The 18,672-nt window shown below is 44.2% G+C and overlaps 1 protein-coding gene across 1 annotated transcript in view; it reads left to right on the top strand.

Moving 5' to 3' along the window:
• PLPP2 (phospholipid phosphatase 2) overlaps positions 1–16,763 on the top strand; it is a 40,263-nt gene extending 23,500 nt beyond the window's left edge. Inside the window, exons 2-6 of the mRNA XM_039319267.1 lie at positions 5,826–5,977; positions 9,931–10,208; positions 13,221–13,278; positions 15,188–15,364; positions 16,465–16,763. Of these exons, the coding sequence (XP_039175201.1) occupies positions 5,826–5,977; positions 9,931–10,208; positions 13,221–13,278; positions 15,188–15,364; positions 16,465–16,602 (803 nt within the window). The 3' untranslated portion in view covers positions 16,603–16,763. The remainder of the gene's footprint in view (positions 1–5,825; positions 5,978–9,930; positions 10,209–13,220; positions 13,279–15,187; positions 15,365–16,464) is intronic.
• Positions 16,764–18,672: the final 1,909 nt, after the last annotated feature.

Here is an 18,672-nt window from a genome sequence, read left to right as displayed (position 1 = left end):
TTAGCAAGCTGGTTAGGGGGATATAATTAGATCTGTCACCCCTTTTGAAAAGATTGGGGGTGCCCTTGAGGATTTGCACAGATTGTGTTGTGGCTGGGAGCAGCAAGGGTTTGCATCTGAGCTGGCTATTAAAAATTCAGCTGGAATGAGATCGCGACAGCCGCGTTCCTGATTTTTTTTAAAACTAAGAATTGAGCATAAGAGTATCAGAGATTGTGACAGGAAACGAGATAGGGAGAGCATCTTAACTTAGCTGGACCATGATTTGTAAGCGATATCCCAAATCTGTACAAAATGATTAATTCAGCCCTCCTGCCATTGTGTTTCTTGCTCAGAATTTTTATCAGGAGGGCCAAATTGCTCAACAGAATCTCATGGTTTTCCTTCGCAAGGCTGCAAAATAGAAAATATTCTGTAGATATTTTGCATAAGACCTCATATTATCTGAAAGTGGCTTGATTACATTAAAAAGAAGAATGCTCCTATTTGAGAATCTTCTTGATGGAATCAGGAGTTCATTTGTTTTAAACCTTTTGAAAAACCCGCAGAGGGGAAAAAAATACATCAGAGTGCTCATTCAGCAATCTGTGGGCAGAACTGCCCCAAAAAGGGTAAAATGTCACATGGGCTACTTAATTTCCAGCACAGGACAAACCACAGATAGTTTCCTAAAACGTCCAAATTCCTGAAATGTGGTTGTGGTGATATTGTGCGGCTTTTGGAGAGAAAACATGGCAGGTCTTTAATTTTATTAATCCATTCAGACTCTGCGCCAGGATTCTGTCATAGATAACTTGTAGAATCTCAATAAAACTGTTTTTTTTTTTTAAATGGATGTCCAGTGTGAAGACTGTTCCTTATATAACTGAAACAGTTTGTGTGCGCAAAGGAACACCCACATACTTAAAACAACAGAGATGTCAACAAACTCCCTAAAAGGAATGGAAAACTGAGATGGGGGAGAAATTAAATAGAGGTTTCTGGATTAAGACCATCCATGCTTCTGAATTTGCTGCAGGACCAACCCAAATGGACTCAAGCTTTGGGTTCAAAGAAACCACTGTTTTGCCTTTTTGAGCAAATCAATTTATCTATCAAAAGTTTCAGAAGCGAATTCCTGCTTTGCAATGTATTTTTTTTTTTTGTATTAAAGGTTTTCAATAGAAGATAACTAAACAAAAACTAATGCAAAGTAAAAGAAGAAAGGAAAGGGGGGGGAAGGAAAAGACCAAAGTATAAAAAGAAACAATGAAGAAAAATAGAAGCTTCCAGCTTTCTTTGCAGCAAATGCAATAGAATTGTGAAGATATCGCTTCCTTTAGAACAGTGGTTCTCAACCTGTGGGTCGGGACCCCATTTGGGGTCGAACAACCATTTCACGGGGGTCGCCAAACAACGCAGTCCGCCATTTTTTTCCCCCTTTTCCTTAGCTGTGCTACTCCCTTTTATTCTATTGGCTTTTGAAAGCCAATAGAATAGACTCTCTTGAATAGAGTCTAATTCTATTGGCTTTCAAAAGCCAATAGGAATTGTCCAGGCTGTCTCTGCCCTGCTGAGCCCGCCAAAAGTCCCATTCTGCAAACGGTGCTGCACCAGTTGAGTAGTCCTCGACTTACGACTGGTTGAGTAATCCTCGACTTACGACTGGTTAGGGGTCGTGGCATTAAAAAGGTTGAGAACCACTGCTTTATAATGACAAAAAAGCTCACTTTTTTCTGTTATCCATTTTTTTCTTCCTAATTGCCAAAACCACAAATGCATTTATTTCTTGTTTCATGTAAAAAGTCTATCAGAGTTTTCCAGTCAAATCATAAAGTTAGCTATTGCCTTTAATCAAATAAGTTAAGTTAGCCATTTTGAACGAGAAAATGAGGGCCAAAACATAATTAAGTACAATGCAGGCAGTCCTTAATGACCGTAATTGAGTCTGGAATTATGGTCGTAAATCAAGCAGATTATTAAGTGGGTCATCGTGAATTTACATTTTTTGCAGCAGTTGTTGAACAGTGTGGTCATTAAGTGAATTCACTGTTCACAAAGGGCATTTTTTGCTGAACCAAAAGTTAACACCGGTTTCCAGCAAAAAGAGTCATAAATCGTGGTTACTTGACTGGGGGATGCTACAAATGGTCATAAATGCTGGCCAGTTGCTGAGGGCCCAAAATGGGATCATGTGACCGTGGGGGGAAGCTATCAGAATTTCTGATCTGGGTCATAAGTATGTTTTCTCGGTCTGTCGTAACTTAGAACGGTTGCTAAATGACTGGTCGTAACTTGAGGACTACCTGTACAGTAGGGCCTTGTGGATGCATGGATTGTTTTGTTTCCCAACTTTGATGAGAATTAAAAAACTTTTCTTTAGCCTGTGCTTTGATTTCCAGGTTTCCTGATTGTTTCCTGAGATTTCAGAATTCTTACAGGTTATATTAGTCAAATGTGGCAGCTTTAAGAGGGGTGGACTTCAACACCCAGAATTCTCAGATGTGGCAGCTTTATGAGGTGGACTTCAACTCCCAGAATTCTCAGATGTGGCAGCTTTATGAGGGGTGGATTTCAACACCCAGAATTCTCAGATGTGGCAGCTTTATGAGGGGTGGACTTCAACTCCCAGAATTCTCAGATGTGGCAGCTTTATGAGGGGTGGACTTCAACTCCCAGAATTCTCAGATGTGGCAGCTTTATGAGGGGTGGACTTCAGCTCTCAGAATTATCAAATGTGGCAGCTTTAAGAGGGGTGGACTTCAACTCCCAGAATTCTCAGATGTGGCAGCTTTATGAGGGGTGGACTTCAACTCCCAGAATTCTCAGATGTGGCAGCTTTAACAGGGTGGACTTCAACTCCCAGAATTCTCAGATGTGGCAGCTTTAACAGGGTGGACCTCAACTCCCAGAATTCCGCAGCAAGTAGGGCTGGGTGAGGAATTCTGGGAGTTGAAGTCCACAGGTCTTAAAGTGCCAAATTCAAGATACACTGAGCAGCAGGCTGAAAACCGGAGATCCTGAATTCTAATTCTGACTTAGTGATAAAGTCATCTTGGGGATTTTAGGCCGGTCCCTCTCTGTCCTCCCCAAGGAGAAGAATACAAGGGCAAAACCGCTTCCGAAATTTCATAGCAAGAAAACAATATGGATTTGTCCCTGTAGTTATTTGGATGGAAGATGCATCACACACAAACACAAAACATGTTTTCAGTCAAAAGAGCCTAGGAAGCAGACTATAATATATTGTATAGGAAAATGTATCATTAATCTACATTTTTTCGAGAACCTGCTTGGTGCGGTAGTTAAAGGCCCCAGGCTAGAGACCAGAAGGACATGAGTTCAAATTCTGCCTTAGGCACTAAGCCAGCTGGGTGACCTTGAGCCAGTTACTCACTAACTTGGCCCTGGGAAAAAGGCATTAAAGGAAAACAACATTCAAAAAATGATGCCAAGAGAACTTCTGGGACTTGTCCAAGCTATTCGCCAAATATGAAGATTTATTTATTGTGTGACCTACTTCTGCTTTCTGGGAACACAATTTTCCCACAAAAGTTTCCCTGGCCAAACTTTGTTAGTTTTCAGGAAAAGGGTATTTTTGTTGCACGTGTGCTGCCTTGAGCTGTTGTACCATTACAGGAAGTCCTCAACTTAGGGCTGCATTTCTGTCGCTAAGCAAGACAGCTCTTAAGAGAGCTGCACCCCATTTTACGACCCTTTTTTGCCATAATTGCTGCAGTTGTTAAGTGAGTCATGCAGTTGTAAAACAAATCTAGCATGACTCTGCTTGTCGGAAACCAGGTGGGAAGGTCACAAAAGGGGATCAGACGACCCCGTCATAAATATGAAGTGTCTGGATTGTGATCACGTAACCGTGGGGGGGGGGATGCTGCAATGGATCGTAAGTGTGAAAAACAGTCATAAATCCCTTTTTTCAATGCCATTGTAACTTTGAACGGACACTAATTGAATTGCTGTAAGTCAAGGACTAATGATAGAGTCTTCTCTATTTAGACCACCAGCCACAAGACCAGAAGTATAATGGTGAAAAAAAAGAGGGATTTTTGCAGAATGGAAGCAAAAAAAGGCGAAAGATTTATACGATCTCAAGGGAAACTGCAGCATTCTCTGGCCTAAAGGACATAATCAAGGTTTTGATGTGATGGAGAGGGGGAAAAAAATTGGAAAAAAGTGCACATGGTCGACAATCTGAAGGGTTACGTTATGGAAAAGATCTTCTCATTCGTCCTACAGTTATTGGCACATTAGGGAGAGAAAATTAAATTGTTTTTCCTTAAAGTATTTCGATGTGGATTTACCAAATATATATATATATATATATAAATATATATTTGCTGAGCACGTATTATATTTGATGACATTGCTTGGATAATTCTAGGTTGCTCTCTGGAATTTGACTTTCCCCAAAAACTTCGGTGGAAGATATGATCATTTTGGTTTGTTCTATTCTTTCAGGATTAAAAGCATCGTAAGTTCTGGTGGAAAGGAATATGAAATGCATTTGTTTGTGTATTATTGATATCCCGGCTTTATTTTTTTTTACAATAACCCAAAGTGGTGAACATATCCAACACATCTTCCTCCTCTATCTTCCCAAACAACAACCCTGTGAGGTGGGTTGGCCTGAGAGAGTGTCACTGGTCCAAAGTCACCCACCTAGCTTTTATGCCTAGGTCACCCAGCCAGCTTTCATGTCTAAGGCAGGATTAGAACTCACCATCTGCTGGTGATTGGCCCAAAATCACCCAGTGAGCTTTCATACTTCAGGCAGAACTAGAATTTACCATCTCCTGGTGATTGGTCACAAAATCACCCTTCTCAGGAATGAAGTGGAGTGGAGCAGAGCAGAGTAGAATAACAAAGTTTGAAGGGACCTTGGAGGTCTTCTAGTCCAACCCCCTGCTCAGGCAGGAGAACCTATAGGGCAGTGGTGGCAAACCTATGGCACGCGTGCCAGAGGTGGCACTCAGAACCCTCTCTGTGGGCACGTGCGCCATGCCCTGGAGATGGCAACCGTCCCTCTTCAACCAGCCGCCCGCTAACTCGCTGAGGTCCATGTGGCTGGATGCATCCCAGCACCCATGCGGTCGCTGGCCTCTGTTTGCAGGGGCTGATGGTGTCAGGCAGCACCCACCCCAGCCCCTGCCTTGCCTTGCCCTGCGACAATGGTTCCCCTGCCCTGCCTCGCCTCGCCTTGCCTCACCCCACAGGACGAGCCTCCTGCCCACTGCCCCATATTTATATTAAGTTGAGGATTACCTATACAGACCTGTGTGCAGGAACATGTTTTTTTTTTCCTTTGCAAGAATATATTTAGCAGGCTCAGTTCAATAGAAGTGATCCTTTCCCTCCGAAACCAAGAGATTATACTACTTTTAATGGGTTGCTTTGCTGATGGAAAGGTTAAGCCAGGGGTCTTCAGACTTGGCCCCTTTATGACTGGTGGACTTCAACTCCCAGAATTCCTCAGTCGGCCATTTTGATGAAATTGCGGGCTTGGATCCAAACCAGGGGTCTTGGCCCTTTTATGACTTGTGGACTTCAACTCCCAGAATCCTTCAGCCAGGCACAGCTAGCTGAGGAATTCTGGGAGTTGGTCCACAAGTCATAAAAGGGCCAAGTTTGAAGACCCCTGGGTTAAGCCCTGCCAGAACGCGTGAAAGACAATTTCTTTGGTGCATAAACAACCTGTGTGCAGGTAGCAAAAAACAGCAGGGCCTCCAGCTGTTGCTGACCATAAATTGATTTATACGGAGCACCTGGGCTGGGATGGATGCAAGTTGGCAAGGAGCCCTATTGAATGTTGTTTCTGTTTTGCCTTCCAGCCTCCCTTCCTTTCGCCATCCTGACCTTGGTGAACTCTCCCTACAAACGGGGTTTCTACTGTGAGGACACTTCCATAAGTTATCCGTACAAGCCGGACACCATTACACATGGGGTGATGGCTGGAGTGACCATTCCCTGCACCGTTTTCATAGTAAGACCGATGTCTCTTTGCTCAACCGATTGATGGGTCAATTTTGAGGAGGTCCTAAGACAGCTGGGAATGCAAGATTTTGTGGCTGTAGGGGTAGTTCTTGGTTTACAGCCATTTGTTTAGCAACTGTGCAACGTTACAACGGTACTGAAAAAAAAGTCCTCATGACCAGTCTTCACAACTTTACAACTGTTGCAGCATCCCTGTGATCACCAGAGCGGAATTTGGTTGCTTGGAAACGGGCATGTTTACCGCTGTGGTGGCATCCCCCGGGTCAGGGATAGGCAACCTTGGCCCTTTTATGACTCGTGGACTTCAACTCCCAGAATTCCTGAGCCAGCCATGCTGAGGGGAAAGGGAGAGGTTTCCAAGCTGAGCCATGCTGACTCAGGAATTCTGGGAGTTGAAGTCCACAAGTCATAAAGCGGCCTAGGCCTAGGCCAGAGGTAGGCAACCTGGGCTCTTTTATGACTCGTGAACTTCAACTCCCAGAATTCCTGAGCCAGCCATGCTGAGGGGAAAGGGAGAGTTTCCAAGCTGAGCCTTGCTGACTCAGGAATTCTGGGAGTTGAAGTTCACCAGTCATAAAAGAGCCAAGGTTGCCTACCCCTGCCCTGGGTCATGTGATCGCCATTTGTGACCTTACCAGCTGGCATCTGCCAAGCAAAGTCAGTATGGGGAAGCTGGATTCATGTAATGACCATGTGATTCACTTAACAGGCGCAATGATTTTTTTTTAGATTAGATTAGATAACCTTTATTGTCATTTTTTTTTTACTGTGGGCACAATGGTACACATTAAAAATGAAATTTAGTTGCTTGCTCTGAAAGTGTACACACACATAACACACATTTAAACATACTACATACAACATGTGGAGACCTACACCCTTTCATATAAGTAACATATAAATATTAATTATGTGTCCATCTATGGAAGGAGGAAGCTTGAGAGTTCACAAGGTTAATACTGTATGGCACAAAACTGTGACCTGATTTGCTTAGCAACTTTGGTGAAAAGGTCATAAAAATGGAGTGCAACTCAGTTAACAACCTTAACTTAGCAACAGAGATCCTTGTCACAGTTATGGTCATAAGTCAAGGACTATGTGTATTCCCCAACTCTGAAATACGCAGGCTCTCTTTTGGAAAAATTAATATTTTCCATTTTTGTACCTCTATAACTGTGTAGTTGGAACAGCAACCAAACAAGACAGGCAAAGACTTCACCGGATAGTTAGGACCGCAGAAAAAACAATCGCAACCAGCCTGCCTTCCACTGAGGACCTGTACAGCCATTTGTCTGAAACGGTATAGGGTTTCCTGCCCGAGCAGAGGGTTGGACTAGATGACCTCCAAGGTCCCTTCCAACTTTACTACTATTATTATTATTATTATTAAAATATCTACAGACCCCTCACATCCTGGACATAAACTGTTTGAGGGTTTTTTTATAAATATTTTATTAATTTTCTAATTTTACAGTCAAATACTTAATAGAGAACGTGTTGTCTCGGTCCATTAGTAATTCAGTGGTCTATATCAGTAATGCAAATGTATGGCACGCGTGCCAGAGACGGCACTCAGAGCCCTCTCTGTGGGCACGCATGCCATGCCCTGGAGATGGCAACCATCCCTTTACAACCAGCCGCCCGCCAACTCGCCGAGGTCCCACATGGTTGGATGCATCCCAGCACCCATGCGCTCGCTGGCCTCTGTGTGCAGGGGCTGATGGTATCAGGCAGCAGCTGCCCCGGCCCCTGCCTCATCTTGCCCTGTGACAATGGCACCCCCACTCTGCCTTGCCTCACCTCGCAGGACGAGCCTCCTGCCCACCGCCCCACCTGCCAGAGATCCCCCGGATCTCCCCCAACCCTGCCCGGCCCCCACAGGCGTCCCTCCCCACGAGCAACATTAAGGTGACCATGCTCACCTTGGCCATACCCACCCAGTCTGCCATGACCACCACAGCCACACCCACCCAGTGGGCCACATCCACCTGGCACCCAGCGATAAATAAGTGGGTTTTGGGTTGCAGTTTGGGCACTTGGTCTCTAAAAGGTTCACCATCACTGGTCTATATGCACTTCTTCACTCTAGATCCAATATTGCACTCTCAAATATTTCCTCCTTTTTTTCCAGTAGTATCTGTTTTTCCACACTAAGGAAATACAATCCTTATTGTTATTAATAAATAAACAATTGAATATCAACATCTTTGTTACATTTTTCTTATGATATCAGTAATGTTAGTTTTAGATAACTTTTCTAACCAAAACATATCTTAATTGCATATGTTCAATCAGTATCCTGTTTTCACTTTTTAACAAAAAAATTAATTTCCTCTCAGTATTCAAAATGTCTCTATTGTTTATAATTCCAAAGTAAGTTATATTTGGGTAACCAAAGGCTTTCCTTATTCAAACTCTTGGCATTTTCCTGTTTTCCTTCTCATATCAAAATCTAATATTCTAATTACAAATCTTATCTTTCTAGTTATGATAGTGCTTATATTTCTAGCAATTATCTATTCTCCACCATATTCAAACATCTAGTTCAGGGGTCTTCAAACTTGACCCTTTTATGACTTGTGGACTTCAACTCCCAGAATTCCTCAGCCAGAATTCAACTCCCAGAATTCCTCATAATCATAAGTATTAATAATTAGTATATCAGGAAGGCTTACTGACTACTGAAGAGACCAAACTGGCCTACAAGAAAGACCAAATGAAGAACAGAATAGAGGCATGGGAAGGCAAAGCACTATATGGCCAGTTCATTAAAAAAAAATAGCTGGGAAAGCAGATAATAACAAGACCTGGCAATGGCTAAGAGCAGGAAAATTGAAGAAAGAGACCGAGGGACTAATTCTGGCTGCACAAGACCAAGCCTTAAGGACAAATGCATACAAAGTCAAAATTGAGAAGACAGCAACAGACATTAAGTGCCGCCTATGCAAAGAAGCTGAAGAAACAGTGGACCACCTGGTAAGCTGTTGCAAGAAGATGGCACAGACTGACTACAAGCAGCGGCATGACAAAGTAGCAACAATGGCGCATTGGAAGATCTGCAAAAAATATCATTTGCCTGTAAGCAAAAACTGGTGGGATCATAAAATAGAGAAAGTCATAGAAAATGATAAAATTAAACTGGTCTGGGACTTCAGAATTCAAACAGACAAGCACCTGCAACATAACACCCCAGACTTAACAATTGTCGATAAGAAAGACAAAAAAGTCTGGATAGTGGATGTGGCAGTGCCTGGAGATAGCAGAATAGAAGAGAAAGAACTGGAGAAGATAACAAAATACAAAGACCTACAAATAGAAATAGAAAGACTGTGGCAAAAGCAAGCAAGGGTAGTACCAATAGTCATAGGCTCCTTGGGTGCAATCCCAAAACATCTGGAGCACCACTTGAACCCCATTGGCATTGACAAATTCGCCATTAGTCAATTGCAAAAGGCGGCCTTACTAGGAACTGCTTCCATCTTGCGACAATATCTGTAACACCATCAAACATCCACATCTGCCTATCCCAGGTCCTGGGTAAGGACTCGATAGGTAGACAAAAATGCCAAATCCGGTCTGAACATCTGGCTGACTGTGCGATGATCAATAATAATGATGATGATGATGGAAGGGACCTTGGAGGTCATCTAGTCCAACCCCCTCCTCAGGCAGGAAACCCTATACCATTTCAGACAAATGGCTGTCCAGTCTCTTCTTAAAATCCTCCAGTGTTGGAGCATTCACCGCTTCTGGAGGCAGGTTGTTCCACTGGTTAATTGTTCTCACTGTTAGGAAGTTTCTCCTTAGTTCCAGGTTGCTTCTCTCTTTGGTTCCACCCACCAGCTTGTCTTTGGGGTGGAAATTGAGAAGGGAGGGCGTGAAGGATGTCCCTGAAGAGCATCACCTTTCTTTCTTTTTCCCCCCCTCCCCTCTACCTGCTAGATTTCAGTCGGCGAGGCTTACCTGGTCTACACCAAACGCTTGCACTCGCGTTCCCAGTTTAACAATTACCTGGCTGCCCTCTACAAAGTTATAGGGACGTTCCTGTTTGGCAGCGCTGTCAGCCAATCGCTGACTGACTTGGCCAAGTACATGATTGGGCGTCTGAGGCCGAATTTCCTGGCGGTCTGTGAGCCAGACTGGACGAAAGTGAATTGCTCGGTTTACATCCAGGTGGAGGACGTGTGCCAGGGCAATGCCAGAAACATCACAGAATCCAGGTGAGTTCAACACCGTTTAGAGATCACTGTGGCAACTGAATGGTCGCTAAGTGAGGCAGCCACTAAAGGAGGACTATCTGTATCCATAATTCACTATTAACCTCTTCTTCTGGATTGTTTTGAGTCAATGGGGACAGCCAGTGACTGCCTGAACAAGTCCCTGCAGTTTTATTGGCAAGTAGTTTGCCATTGCTTCCTTCTTAGGGTTGAGAGAGAGGGGCTGGCCCAAGGTCACCCAGTTGGCTTTGTGCCTAAGGCAGAACTTGAACTCAGAGTCCCCAGTTTTTAGCCTGCTGCCTTAATCCCTGCACCAAACTGCCCCCTTAATTATAAAATTTACTCCCTCAGTGGCTGCACACAATATTGTTTTTGTCCAAACTGGTCATTGATGTGATGAAGTTGTCCTCGACTTACAGCAGTTCATTTAGTGACTGTTCGAAGTTACAACGGCACTGAAAAAAGCGACTTTTGACCGTTTTCCACACTTATGACCGTTGCAGCCTCCCCAGGGTCATGGGATCAAGATTCAGACGCTTGGCAACCGACTCGTATTTACGACGGTTGCAGTGTCTCCGAGGGGTCATGTGATCCCCTTTTGCGACCTTCTGACAGGCAAAATCATTGCGGAAGCCAGATTCACTTAAGCCATGTTGCTAACTTAATAACGGCAGAGATTCACTTAACAACCGTGGCAAGAAAGGTGGTAAAACGGGGCAAAATTCACTTAACAAATGTTTCGCTTAGCAAACAGAAATTTTTGGGCTTAATCGTGGTCGTAAGTCAAGGACTACCGGTATTGTTTTTGCAAATGCCATAAACATTGCGGCAGAAATTTGATCAGTGGAAACTAACCAAGGAGAGAAGCAACCTAGAACTAAGGAGAAACTTCCTGACAGTGAGAACAATGAACCAGTGGAACTACCTGCCTCCAGGTAATGAATGCTCCCACACTGGAAGTTTTTCAGAAGAGACTGGACAGCCATTTGTCCGAAATGATGTAGGGTTTCCTGCCTGAGCAGGGGGTTGGACTAGATGACCTCCAAGGTCCCCTCCAACTTTATTAGTATTAGTATTAGTATGCAAAGCTACCAGCGAAAAAGAGATTTCAAGTTATCACATCACCCAAGAAGGAAAAATACAGACAAACTCTTATTTCAGGAATAGATGAACGTGAATTTGAATGAATTTCCTGGCTACTCTAAAATCAATACAGTTATAAATATATGATGGTAACCGTTAACAGGAAACAGTCAAAAAGTAATTAATAATGATTCATAATAGTTAATGAATAGCTAAAGGAGGATTCAATACAGGAACCCCCCCAACTTCCAATCTCAGTTGGGAACAGAACTTGAGTGAGGCAGTTGTTAAGGGAACTGTGCCTAATTTTATGACCTTTTTTGCCACTGTTAAGCAAATCATCGTGGTCATTAAACGAATCACGCGCTTGTTAAACGAACCCAGCTTCTCCCCTGGACTTGACTTTATTGGAAGTTGCCTGGGGAAACCGCCACTCATGATCATGTGACCATGGGACGCAGTCACCAATGTCAGGTGGCCGAGATCCCAAATTTTGATCACATGACGGCAGCGGCTGTAAGTGTGAAGACTGATCGTAAGTCACTGTTTTCCAGCGGTGACCTAACGGTCCTAAATCGAGGACTGCGTGTAAAATGATTGGTGCTACCTGCTTTGTACGCAAGATTGCGTTCTCCACCCCAAGAGGCGGGAGGAGAGGCAGGAACCCAGATCATAATTTCAAAGTTCAATAATAATAATAATAATAATAATAATAATAATAATAAAGTTGGAAGGGACCTTGGAGGTCATCTAGTCCAACCCCCTGCTCAGGCCGGAAACCCTATACCATTTTGGACAAATGGCTGTCCAGTCTCTTCTTAAAAACTTCCAGTGTTGGAGCCGAGGTGGCGCAGCAGTTAGAGTGCAGTACTGCAGGCCACTTTAGCTGACTGTGTTCAGCAGGTCAGCGGTTCAAATCTCATCGGCTCAAGGTTGACTCAGCCTTCCATCCTTTCGGGGTAGGTAAAATGAGGACCCAGATTGTTGGGGGCAATGTAAAATATATATATATACATTGCTTACTGGTGTACACCGCTTAGAGAGTGCTTGCACTTAAAGCGGTATATAAGTCTCATAAATAAATAAATAAATAAATAAATAAATAAATTCACTGCTTCTGGAGGCAGGTTGTTCCACTGATTAATTGTTCTAACAGTCAGGAAGTTTTTCCTTAGTTCTAGGTTGCTTCTCTCCTTGATTAGTTTCCATCCATTGTTAGTCAAGGACTAGTCAAGTCCGTCGTAAGTCAAGGACTCCTTATAACATAGTTGTCCAGTAGCTCCTTTTAAAAAAACCCAAAAGCTGAAGCCATGTTGGATCTGAAAGGGGAACAACTTTTCCACCATGAGTTCTCCTGGGAGAAAGTATTAGCCAACCATCCATATATATCTATATCTATATATCTATGTCTATATATCTATATCTATATCTATGTAGGTCTTTGGTTATTCGGGTTTTCTATCACGTAAAGTTGGAGGTGTCTTGGCAACACCTCCAATTAGATATAGATATAGATATCTATACCTATCTATCTATCTATCTATACAGGTGAGTCCTCAATATACAAACAGTTCATTTGGTGACTGTTCCAAGTGACAACGGCACTGAAAAAATTAACTTAAGACCGTTTTTTCACACCTAACGACCGTTGCGACCTCCCCGGGGTCAAGTGATCAAAATTTGGAGGCTTGGCACCTGGCATGTACCTATGACAGTTGCAATGTCTCGGGGGTCATGTAATCCCCTTTTGCGACGGCCTTCCGACAAGCAAAGTTGACGGAGAAGCCAGATCCGCTTAACGACCGTCTTCGCAACCTAACAATTGCAGCGATTCACTTAACAACCGCGGCAAGGAAGGTCGTAAAATGGGGCAAAATTTGACTTAACAAATATATATATTTCTTTTTTTTTTTTTTTTTTTTCTCTTTCTAGATTGTCATTCTATTCCGGACACTCTTCCTTTGGGATGTACTGCATGATGTTTTTAGCGGTGAGTGAGGAAGTGAATCGCGGGGTTCAAAGAATTATCTGGAAGGGAGGAGGGGTCAATACTGGATGGATGCCATTAGAAGCAGGTTTGTTTCCATTTCAAAGGACCAGGGAGGAAGTGATTGTAAGCAATGGTTCTCGACCTTAGCCACTTGAAGACGGGTGGACTTCAACTCCCAGAATTCCCCAGCCAGCCATGGCTGGCTGGAGAATTCTGGGAGTTGAAGTCCACCCGTCTTCAAGTGGCCAAGCTTGAGAAACATCGGATGTGAGAGCTCTAACATGATTTTGCAGGGTGCAGCCAGCATTCCCACAAATCAGGAAAGCCATCCGGATTGAGTTCTAAAGCTCCCGGTTCTTTTAAAATAAAAATAAATATCAGGTAGCCTATTTTCTGCTTTCCGCCTACCTCAAGACTTTAGCTACCTAAATTCTGAATTGCCAATCCTGCTCAGGACATCTGATCGGCTTTCGTAGCCCAGGGTTAGGTAACCTTGGCTCTTTTATGACTCGTGGAGTTCAATTCCCAGAATTCCTGAGCCAGCCATCCTGAGGGGACAGGGAGAGGTTTCCAAGCTGAGCCATGCTGGCTCAGGAATTCTGGGAGTTGAAGTCCACGCGTCATAAAAGAGCCAAGGTTGCCTACCCCTGTCGTAGTCAGTTAAAAAGGTACTGAGAGAGGTGCCAATCGTGGCTGGGTTCCCACAACCCACTGAACCAGGATTAGCTAAATTGGGACCCCTCAGTGGCTGCCTCGGTGACTGGAGGTGGGGGGGCGCTATAGTTTGATGAGCTTCCAAATTGAGGGGAGGTTGGGGCAGAAATGTTGCATGGTTATTTATTGGTGCGCTCTGTTTATTTGCATCCTTTATTTATTTGCTAGCTTTATTTGTTCCATTTATTTATTTATTTATTTCTATTTTTTATTGATTGGCCTCATTTATTTATTTTGCATTCATTTGCATGCTTTCTTTATTTGCTAACTTAATTTTATTTGCTCCCTTTATTTATGTGGCTGCTGCCTTTAGTTATTTGCTACCTTTTATACATTTGTGTGTTTTATACTTATTACTTTATTTGCACACTGGCATTACTTGCTACCTTTTATTTGCTCCCTTTGTTTGTTTGTTTGCTTGCTTGCTTGCACACTTCCTTTATTTACTAATGTTTGTACTATATTTTTCCTTCTTTTGTTTATTTTTGGAGGCTCCCTGTATTTAGTTTCACGCTTTATTTATTTGCTCCCCTTATTATTTATTTGCATACTTCCTTTTGTTTATTTACCATTTGTGTACTTTGTTTATTTGCTTCCTTTTTCCCTCCCTCCTTCCTTTCTCCCTCTCTCCATCCCTCTCTCCTTCCTTCTTCTGTCTCTCCTTCCTTCCTCCCTCCCTCCTTCCTCCCTCCTTCCTTTCTCCCTCTCTCCGTCTCTTCCTCCCTCCCTTCCTTCATTTTTTCTTTCCTTCCTTCCTTCCTTCCTTCCTTCCTCCCTTCCATTTCTTTCTTTTTCTCTCTCTTTCTTTCTTTCCTTCCTTCTTTCTTTCCTTCCTTTCTCTCTCCCTCCCATTTCCTTCCTTCCTCCCTCCATTCCTCCCTCTCTCCTTCCCATTTCCTTCGTCCTTCTCATTTCTTTCCTCCCCTTCCTCTTCCTCTTCCCCTCCCCCTTTCCCTCCCCCTTTCCCTTCCCCTTTCCCTTTCCCTTTCCCCTTCCCTTCCCTTATATGCTCCCTTATTCCCGGTGACCTCGTTGGGCAAACCCAGCCATGGGGCTCATTTAGGATTCCAAGCGTGGGTGGAATTCAATTTGGGCATCAGGTTCAGCCGTAGGGCACAGAGAAAGACCTTCTCTTCCAAAGCCATTGTCCTCTGGCGGCCATTTCTCAAGCCCCCTCCTTTCTCTTGGATTCTAGCTTTACGTCCAGGCCCGCCTGGTTGGCCGATGGGCTCGGCTGCTGCGCCCGACTATCCAGTTCTTTCTCCTCTGCTTCGCCATCTACGTGGGCTACAGCCGGGTGTCAGACTACAAGCACCATTGGAGCGACGTGCTGGTTGGCCTCCTACAGGGGGCGCTCATTGCTATCCTTACGGTAAGCGATGGACCGATTGGCCCAAAGTCACCTGGCTGGCTTTCATGCCTAAGGCGGGACTAGAACTCGCCATCTCCTGGTGATTGGCCCAAAGTCACCCAGCCAATTTTCATGCCTAAGACAAGACTAGAACTCGCCGTGTCTGGTGATTGGTTCAAAGTCACCCAAGGCAGGTTTCATACCTAAGTCTGGACTAGAATTCCCATCTCCTGGTGAATGGTCCAAAGTCACCCAGCCAACTTTCATGCCTAATGCAGGACTACAACTCACTGATTGGCTCAAAGTCACCCAAGGCAGCTTTCATACCTAAGGCTGGACTAGAACTCCCATCTCCTGGTGATTGGCCCAAAGTCACCCAGCCTGCTTTCATAGCTGAGCAGAACTAGAACTCACTGTTTCCTGGTATTTGACTCAAAGGTCACCCAGCCAGTTTTTATGGCTACAGCAGAACTAGAACTCAGTGTTCCTCATGATTGGTCCGAAGTCACGCAACTGGCTTTCATGCCTAAGGCAGGACTAGAACTCCCAACCTTTTGGTGGCTGGCCCAAAGTCACTCAGCTGGCATTCAAGCCTAAGTTCTACTTCTAAGAACTAGAACTCACCGTCTCCTGGTGTTTGATCCAAAAGTCACCCAGCTGGCTTTTATGGCTACAGCAGAACTAGAACTCGATGTTCCTGGTGATTGGCCCAAAGTCACCTAGCCTGCTTTCATAGCTGAGCAGAACTAGAACTCACTAGTGAGTTGGCTCAAAGTCACCCCAGACAGCTTTTTTATGCCTGAGGCGGAACTAGAACTCACATTCTAAGAACTAAGGAGAAACTTCCTGACAGTGAGAACAATTAATCAGTGGAACAACCTGCCTCCAGAAGTGGTGAATGCTCCAACACTGGAAGTTTTTAAGAAGAGACTGGACAGCCATTTGTCCGAAATGGTGTAGGGTTTCCTGCCCGAGAAGGGGGTTGGACTAGATGACCTCCAAGGTCCCTTCCAACTTTACTACTATTATTATTATTCTCCCAGTTTCTAGCCTGGTGCTTTCACCACTAAATCAAACTGGCTGTCTTTGGCCTCTTCTCATCGGAGCTCCCTTTTTCACAGGTCCGCTACATCTCCGACTTCTTCAAGGAGAGGCCCCAGGCACCGTGTGTGGAAAAGGATCTCGGACGTAAACCCAGCATCCCCCTGCCTCTGAGCGAGTCGGAGTGTAATCACTGCAACTATCGGGTTCCTGTGTGAACGGGGTGACTTCGAATTGGTTTGATTTCAGCAGCGAACACCACGTATCTGCCTATTATCCGATATCTCTGCCTCTCTGATACATTTCTACTTTCCCTTTGGACTTGTCCAACGAAGAGGCAAAACCAGGACATTTTTTTTCTTCTTTTTTCGTTCGTTTTTAAACCCTTTTTTTTACTATTATTATTATTATTATGCCTGATGCTACTGCACCACACCACACCACACGTTTGACACTTGCAAAATGCCTGCCTCACCGCCACCTACGCCCAAAGGCCAAACCAGAATCTGAAAAATTTCAAACTTTTGTCTCTGGTTTAAAAGACTTCCGGACAAGCCCTTTCCATGTGGGGTAAAATAAGACACAGGTTTATATATATTCAGCTTGATGGGCCAGCTTTTTATTGGGACTTCAGCTCTTCGTGCCTGGCTTTGCAAAAGTGTGCCACAGCTTGCTTTGCAAAAGTTAGTGGGTTATCTGATCATCTCTCCCCAAAACCGTGGAAGGATTCCTGAACACTGTCGAGTCAAGACCCCAAAATTGCTACAGTGTTTTTAACACTTTTCTGGGGGGGGGGTTCTCCATTTTCCTTGTATTTGGGTACTCTTTTTAGGCGCCTGATGGAGGATCTGAAGGGAGTTTGTGTTTGAATGTGGACGTAGTGTGTGAAATATTTGTTCTGGGGTATAGTAACAAAAATGGACTGTAAATATGAAAGGTTAGAGCAGGGGTTTCCTATTTTGGCAACTTTTAACACTTGTGGATTTCAACTCCCAGAATTCTGGGAGTTGACGTCCACAGGTCTTAAAGTTGTCGAGCTTGGATATTCCAGATTTGCTCCATAAAAAGCAAATTGTCACCTGGATAATATCTTACAATTTAGTTTAGGTTGAGAGAAGGACCAATATTGGGCATCAGTGAGGTTTATTAAACTGCTAAATTGGGGGTGGGGATGGGAGGGGCGTCCCATATCTCCGATACCAACTTTTTGTACCGGTCAGTTTTTGTTTTCCAGTGGATAAAACTGAGCAAGATTGAATAAAATTGAAATGGATTTTTTAAGTCACTGCCAACATCTTTTTATTGTTCTCACTGCTCACAATCATATCTTTCCTAAAGCTTTGAAGATTGAAATTTCAGTGGTAGGGATGGGAAAAGCTGCAGATTACGAGCTTTTCGTGCTGCCGCAAGAGAGAAGAATCATCGCTTAAGCCAGTGGTGGCGAACCTATGGCACGGGTGCCAGAGGCGGCACTCAGAGCCCTCTTTGTGGGCACGCGCACCGTCGCCCCAGTCCTAGGCCTTCAGCTGGGTTTTATAAAACCTTTTCGCTTTAGGCCAGCGGTTCTCAACCTGTGGGTCGGGACCCCATTTGGGGTCGAACGACCATTTCACGGGGGTCGCCAAACAACGCAGTCCGCCATTTCCCCCTCCCCCTTTTCCTTAGCTATGCTACTCCCTTTTATTCTATTGGCTTTTGAAAGCCAATAGAATAACTCTCTTGAATAGAGTCTAATTCTATTGGCTTTCAAAAGCCAATAGGAATTGTCCAGGCTGTCTCTGCCCTGCTGAGCCCGCCAAAAGTCCCATTCTGCAAACGGTGCTGCACCAGTTGAGTAGTCCTCGACTTACGACCGGTTGAGTAGTCCTCGACTTACGGCCGGTTGAAGGTCGCGGCATTAAAAAGGTTGAGAACCATTGCTTTAGGCCTCCACCACCGTGTGCAAAAAAAAAAAAGGTTCAATCAGTCAATTTCAACTTCTCGCGGGGAAAAAAAAAGATCTTGCAAAGTTGGAATTGATTGATTGAATTTTTTAGTCCCACCCAGACTGCTGTTACCATCGCAGCCACGCCCACCCAATGGGCCACACCCACCCAATACCCAATGATGCATAAGTGGGTTTTGGGTTGCAGTTTGGGCACTCGGTCTCTAAAAGGTTCGCCATCACTGGCTTAAGCGATTTAAAAAGCGGGCATTTCTGATGGGAGATTTGAGGCTTGAATGCGTGTCCTGCACGCGGTGGAGGAACGTGGGCAAAAGAAATAAAGGTTTGACCCTTTCCAGGTTTT

Source organism: Crotalus tigris, unplaced genomic scaffold, assembly GCF_016545835.1.
Source record: "Crotalus tigris isolate CLP2741 ecotype Arizona unplaced genomic scaffold, ASM1654583v1 scf7180000022970.308977840:1548163, whole genome shotgun sequence".
NCBI lineage: Eukaryota > Metazoa > Chordata > Lepidosauria > Squamata > Viperidae > Crotalus > Crotalus tigris.
This window is presented reverse-complemented; position numbering and strand designations above follow the sequence as displayed.